The following is a 7,407-nucleotide window of genomic DNA, read 5'->3' as shown; positions in this document are numbered from 1 at the left end:
TCTGATAAAAGTTAGCGAAACTAAAAAAGGCTTATACGTCCTTAATATAGTTAGGGGCTTATTATTCGGTAATTATGCATACCTTCTTAGGGTCTATATGGATACCCTTAGTGGTAATAATTAGTTTAGGGTATTTTACTTCTATGGCTAAGAATTCGCATTTCTTTAAATTAATATAAAGTCCTACGTCCCTAAGGCGCTATAGGACCTTTTAAACGTATTTAGTATACTTAAAAGGGTTATTATTATAAATAAGTATATCGTCCAGGTACGCGGAGTAGAAGTTATTAAGGTAGTCCCGTAAGGCGTTATTAATATAACTTTAGAAGGTGCCTAGGCTATTATATACGCTAAAGGGCATAATAGTATATTCGAATTGGCTAAAACGTAATGCGAATGCGGTTTTCTATTTATTACCTTCCCGTATTTAGAGATAGTTAAAGGCGGCAATAATATTAAGCTTAGTATAGATTTTGGCTTAGCTAAGCCGCTTAAGGGTCTCCCGTATAAGCGGTACTAGGTATTAGTTTTTAATTATAATAGTATTAAGTCCTTTATAGTTAATATAGAATTAGATACCTCCTCCTAGCTTCTTAATAAGAAGGATTAGGGCGGCTGCTGGTAATATACTAGGACAAATAAACCCTTTATTAAGGTGCTCGTTAATATACTTTCTTATAACTAGAAGTTTATCTTTTAATATTAGGTAGAGTCTTTTATAGGGTAGCGTTTTTCCTTATTTAATATTAATGGTATAGTTATTAGGTCGATATAGGGGGAGTATATTTACGCCCTTTTGTAAGCATATATTAATAAAGTTGTAGTACCTCTTAGGAAGGAGCTTGCGGAGTTCTTCGTTAGTAAGTCCTTTTTTAAGTTTTATAAACTTTTTAAAGTCTAAAGGTAAAAGTCAATAGAGTTTCGCAGGGGCGTTATTTTCTAAAAGGTTGACTATATCTATCCTATTACTATAGAGGATATAGTCCTGTTCTTTATTAAGCTTATATAGTTATAATTAGGAAGCTATAGTAATAGTTTAGCCTTTCCTACGTGCTATACGGTAAAAAGCCGCGGCACTTACGTAGTGGCAGTTAGTTGTAGGTGGGGTAATAAGGGGTTTCTTAGGTTAATATCCTAGTAAGTAAATAGAGGCGGCTAGGCTATGTCCTAGGTAAGTCTCTCTACAGTATTTAGAGTTAAAGGTTGCTTTTTTCTTTTCCTAGTTAATGGCGGGGTTGTATTATTTAAGCTAGCTTATTCCGAGAATAATAGGGTAGTTAGTAAGTAGTATAATATAGGCCTAGAGCTCTTCCTAGTGCCCATTTATATCTAAGTAGAATTATACTACGTAGGTAATCTTCTATGCGGTATAACTACTATTAGCGAGTTATAGGGCGCGGGCTTTAGTAAGGGGTAAGGTAGGTAGGTTATAAGTGCGTACGAGTTAGGTATTTATAAATTAGTTAGTAGCTCTGCAGTCAATTATAAAACGGCTTTTATATTATTTTATAGCAGTAGTTTCTATTATAGGTAAAACTATCTATTTCCGTTCGTTTATCTTTACTAAGTTATCTATTAAGTAGGCCGATATATAGATCCCTCTATTATTAGGGCGTCCTAACCCGCAACTTAGGGCTAGGACTTGGCGTTTTCCGCTTCCGTATCTAATTCTATTACTATTACTACGTCTTTATCTTATATAGTAGTGGCGCGTAGTAACGTATTTAGTGTTTAGGGTATTAGGTTAGGTATTAGGCGGTAGGTACTAAACCTAGCTATTAGGCAGTTTAGGTTATTGCAATAATAGCCTTCTTAACGGCATTTATAGCAGCGTCCTAATTTTTAGAGTAGCTTACGCTCTCCATCTAGGAGTTTTTGCGAAAAGGTTAATATAAAGAGGTTAATATTAGCTCTAGTGGTACTTAAAGTAGTAGGCGTTAGTAGCTTAGTATATATAGGTTTAGTGGGCCCGAAGGGTTTCTATAGAGAGGTCTTTAAGTAAGGGTTAGTAGTAGCAATCTAATTTAGTTATTTTTTAATCTTCTATAGGGCTACTACTATCCTATAAACATCGTTATAGTTATAGCTAGCGGCTGCGTAACTAAAGCGATAAGTAACTTTTTTAAGGAGATTCTCTTAGTCTTTAGTATCGTCTTAGGCGAGGGCTCTAGTATATTTCTAGAATTTAATATAGAGCTTATTAAATAATTTAGTAGGGCTTATCTTTAGGGCACGTAGTTTAGCTTAGTTGGTAGCTAATAGGTTATAGTCGTGGTATATTAGGTTAAGATTATTAAGGACTTTTTAGTAAAACTACTACTTCTAGGGGCTACTAGTCTCCTATTAGGCGAAGAGTCTATTAAATAGTGTACCCTTTATTTGCCCGATAATATAGCTAATCTTAGTATCTTCTATAGGAAAAAGGTAGGCGCTCTAAGTTAGTTTCTCGCGGATTTGTATCTTCTAGTAGCTGTATTCCTTGCGGTCTCCTTAAAAGACTAGGGGATTAGGGTAGCGTATATTAGATCCTACGGTAGTAGTTTAGGTCCAATTATTATAGCTTTTATCGTCGCTGCTTTAGTAGGAGTTTCTATTAGGTGAAGCTGCTTAGTACTAACCCTCCGTTAAGTGTTAAGTAGGTAAAGTTGCCAGGAGTATAAAGACTTAGGTAGCGTTATATATAGTAAAAAGGTATTTAATATTATTATAAATGTGCTTATTAAGCTAAGATTATAGGTATTTAATTATGCCTTCTTTTTTAGTAACTGTAGCAATTAGTGTAATCTTATTCTTCTTTAACTGTTAAATATCGCGTTTAGATACGTGGAGGTCGTCTTTAATTTCTTAACGTGTGTTATCCGCGAGCGCCTTATAAGCTTATAGGTCTTAGATAATATCGCGATTTTAGGCAGTACGTATCTTAGCTTATATAAGCTTTAGGTAGTAGTTCTATAGAAGGTGGTAGTATTTATTAGAGTCTCGTGCTACTATTTTTACAAACGTCTCGGCGTCTTATATTTCAATTTTAATAGGTAGTAGCCCTTCTATTTGCTTATCTATAGTTATATAGTTAATAAAAGATAAAATATTATTAGTGTCTATCTCCTTAGGGGTTAGGGCTAATAAATTAAATTCTTTTAGGATTGGTTGGCGTTATAGGTTTAATATAGGTATTGGATTATTCTTTAGGTTTAATATAATAGCTAGTAAGGAATATTATCTTACTATTATAGGTTCCTTAGAAGTATAAAGTGAGCTAATTTATAGATACGCTGCTTTTAGCAGCGCCTATAATATTATAGAGACGTAGAATTGGTTATAGGCTAAGCGTTAATAGTAAAAAGGCGCAACATAATGTTATGGAACGTGGGCAGTGGCTATAGAGCGTATATATTCGAGGAGTTTACAAGACGTTACGCGATCGATCGTAAGGGTCGAGGGCGTAAGGAGGTAATATACCTACGCGTAGCTAATATAAGCTGTACGCGAGGTGTACGTAAGAGCACGGGGCTCTCCTATGGAGGCCCCTACGGTAGGGTTCCGTGACAGATTGCTGTAAATTGCGGTTATATAACGTAAAGATTATATAAAATATTAAGCGACGCTACTCTTCTTCTTCTTTCCTTTCTCTAGCTTTAGATCCTTGTTTATAGACAATCTAATTATATAGGCTTATATATCCCTCTTGCCGTACTTATACTTTAATTAACTAAGTCGCTAATAATTAGGGGTTTATAGCTTCCTAGTAAGATACTAAGTTACTAATAACTATTAAGTAGTAAGAAAACGGTAAAGAAATAGTAGAAAAAAAATAAAATAGAATCCTAAGCAATCCTAACGCCTGTCCCTGTTCTATTTTTAGTTTATTTCTATCCTTTTACTTTTTATAATCTATTTACTAAGAGCTTAATAGGAGTTACCTCCTTCTAAAGATCTTGCTGCTGTTAGCCACTTTCTAGTAGCTATTTTTGTCCTACTTAGAAATAGAAAAAGCGCCCTTCTTCCTTTCTTTGTGCAAAAAGGCTTTTCTAAGAGAGAGAAGAGCCTAGTTAACAGGTGAGGTTAACATGTTTGGTGGTGGGCCAAATTAAGCGAGCTTTAGCGAGTTTTTAGCGTGACGGTGTGAAGTGCGGCCTCCCCTTGTAAGTTCCCACCAGTCTTTTATTACATCGTCACGTTATGGTTTGTTACCTTGACGCCTTACCCACTACGCCCAGTTAGCCGTTGTGCCTGTGATGAAGATATTCTGTCTTAGGCCTTAAGGCTTGAGCCAACGCTTTTTTGTCTGCTTTGAAGATGCAGACTTCACTGGTTCACGTGGTTGTCGATTTATAGCCCTGATGCCTAAGGCTGTTTTGGCACGTGAACTCAACTCCAGAGATATTTTGTTAGCTAAGTGCGGCGTCACGCCGTCAATGGATACCTTGGTAAGCCTCCGATAAAGAAGTTCCACGCCCCACACTCACATTCCCGCATGCTGTGTGCCGCTTCTTCGGGATACTTGTTCAAGCGGCTTATTGTTAGAGAGGGTCGAATAGTCTCTTGCTATCGCGATTCATCCCCGTTGGAAACTGTATTGATGAGGCTCCTTCACGCTACAACGCTTACTCTTCACGAATTCTCTCCAGATGGTATACCTCCTTACGCGATTTTATCACATACATGGGGAGACGAAGAAGTAACACTGCAAGAGCTGTGCTCTGGCGCTGGGAATCGGAAAAGAGGGTACTCAAAAATTGCGAACTTTTGCGATACAGCCAGGGATGCTTGTTTTGAATATTGTTGGGTCGATACGTGTTGCATAGATAAGACCAGCAGCACGGAGCTCTCAGAAGCCATAAACTCGATGTTCCAATGGTATAGGGATGCGTCTGTGTGCTATGCGTATCTGGAGGACGTACCAGTGGATGAGAGCCCTTGGAATGAAGATTCGTCTTTTCGAAAGAGTAGATGGTTCACAAGAGGCTGGACGCTGCAGGAACTTATAGCGCCAGCAAAAGTAATCTTCTTCTCAAGAGAGTGGGATAGAATTGGAAGCAAGAACGATCTTAAGCAGCTCATCACGTCAGTAACGGGCATTGGCGAGGATATCTTAACACTTCGCAAACCTGTCGGCTCAGTCAGCATAGCGAGGAGGATGTCATGGGCCTCTTCGCGCATCACTACAAGACCGGAAGATATCGCTTATTGTCTCTTGGGCATTTTCAACATCAGAATGCCTTTGCTCTATGGAGAAGGGAAAAGAGCGTTCGCAAGATTACAGGAAGAAATCATGAAAGGCTCGGATGATCACACCATCTTCGCGTGGAAAGCATTCGATCAATTCAGAAGGAACGACCTCAGTGGCCTTCTAGCAAGCTCACCCAATGAATTCGCCGATTCTAGTGACATTGTTCCCTTCCGCAGCAACGGAATGAGCATGCCCTACTCCATGACCAACAAAGGGCTGCAGATACAACTCCCTCTTCTGCGTCGAGCTTCAGATGGTGAAATACAGTCTTACATAGCTGTTCTTGAATGCCGGCGAGAACGAAACAAACGGCCTCTTGCTATTGAGCTCGTTGGTATGTTGCCAGAAAGCGAATATTTCGCGCGGTCCCTGTTGAGTGGTCCAACTACCATTCCAATCTACACCGCGTTGAAGGCGGAGCCAAAAATTATCTTTGTCAAAGCAACACATTTGACCCCTGAAAACAGATCGGTATCAAGAAAATGCGCCTACGTCCTGCGACGTTGGCCCAAGCCCGCTGATGGTTTTTGTCTTGTTGATTTGTATCCCAAAGATGATTGGAACCCTGAAGACAGTATGGTTTTCACCGAACCTGATACCTATGGAAATTCCCGCGTAGGATTTCGCTTTCAAGATAGCAACGGCCGTGGCATCGTCATTGTGGCTGGCTATACTGCACAGAAAGCACACTGCTGGTGCAACATTGAACCTGAGAATAAGAAAAAGAGTCTTAAGCAGATTGTCACTGAAGTCATCAATAATCCGCTGCCTAGTGCAGGGATCGAATGGAAAATTGGGAAAGAGCGGCTTCAAATCATAGGTCGATTAACGGAAAAGGGACTCGGCTCAACAGCCATGTTCGCTCTCGATATAGTTATCCGACCTTGGCATTATGCGCCACGGCCCAGCCTTTCACGACGGGTGTATTATCAAACATCCACGTCGGACAGGACGTCATGGAAGCGTACTATAATAGATTACTTCAAGAATTCCGCCGGAGAAAACCCAAGAGTCGCACAAGGTAAAAATCTCGACTGCGCCTTATCAAAGTAATCGAGACTTTAATAACAGCAATAGGAAGTACAGACCACCTAGAGGAGTAAAAATTCCACGGTAACGCGGCTTGGCAGAGGGAAATATTCCTAGCGTCTATACAGTGATCTTTTTGGACTGAACTGGAGTGGATTTGAGCTCAAATCCACTCCAGCCCAAATTACTTATAGTTTAGCTCATTCCTAAACAGGACTAACGTTTGCCCATCAAGGCTGGCAGTCCACTCCACTCCACTCCAATTTCCTATCGTAGGGTAACCGTCCAGGCACGCACGGTCGGGGCGCTAATCCAAAAACGGCCTAGCATACGCGTGGTCTTGGCGTCCTAGATAACTTTACTCTTAATTAAGCTCTTTAACCTTAAATACCTTAACGCTTAATTAATAAGCTAAAATAAAGTAAGCTAGAGCTTTATATTAGCTATATACGTTATATACTAACTTATATACTAGATTTATAATCCTATAGCTCTTTTAGAGCTTTAAAAATGCCTCTTAAGTAAGTAATTATATATATTTTTAGAAGAGAAAAAGCGCTCTAAAACTATATTTTTAATTATATAAAGACATCTCTTTTCCCTCTCTTAGTTCTATACTATATCGCTTACTAGTTTCTTAGCTATTCTAATATATTAGCTTTAAATTAACGATTTAAATTTTTTAAGAAATTCGTTTCTTGGTTTTCTACTATAGCGATTACTTAATTATTAGGCCCCCTAATATCCTAGGCTTTCTTTCTTACTAGGAAGAATTATTTAATATATAACCTCTTACTTTATTAACTTATAGTTTTTTTTATTTACTTTTTATTTTTTCTTCTTATTTTCCTAATAATTATTTTAAATTTTAGGTATTTATCTAAATAAGTTTAAACGGAAATTTATTGTAGCTAGAAATGTTAAATATATCGTAAGGGCGGCTAAGGCGCTAGTGGTAAGCGAGCTAATAGTAATTTTCCATACCGGGTATAGAAAATTGTAATTAGTTAATAGAGGTTATAGGAGAATACGCGACAAGCCTTACCTCTCGCGACGCATAGATCTTAGAGAATTAATCATCTATTTATAACACCGTATAGTACATATTATTATAATATATATATTCTGTACGTTATAAAAGTTATACT

At 38.1% G+C, this 7,407-nt stretch overlaps 1 protein-coding gene across 1 annotated transcript; it reads left to right on the top strand.

The window, feature by feature from the left end:
* The first annotated feature begins 4,298 nt into the window (after nucleotides 1-4,298).
* On the top strand, nucleotides 4,299-6,583 carry K441DRAFT_658962 (HET-domain-containing protein). The gene is made up of 3 exons (XM_067648445.1): nucleotides 4,299-4,427; nucleotides 4,539-6,251; nucleotides 6,308-6,583. Exons 2-3 carry the CDS (start codon nucleotides 4,580-4,582, stop codon nucleotides 6,331-6,333), a joined length of 1,698 nt encoding a protein of 565 aa, XP_067504517.1. The 5' UTR covers nucleotides 4,299-4,427; nucleotides 4,539-4,579; the 3' UTR covers nucleotides 6,334-6,583.
* Nucleotides 6,584-7,407: the final 824 nt, after the last annotated feature.

The sequence above is a fragment of the Cenococcum geophilum genome (assembly GCF_001692895.1).
Source record: "Cenococcum geophilum 1.58 unplaced genomic scaffold K441scaffold_18, whole genome shotgun sequence".
Classification (NCBI taxonomy): Eukaryota; Fungi; Ascomycota; class Dothideomycetes; order Gloniales; family Gloniaceae; genus Cenococcum; species Cenococcum geophilum.
The sequence above is the reverse complement of the archived record's forward strand: the minus strand, read 5'-3'. Positions and strand labels throughout refer to the sequence as shown.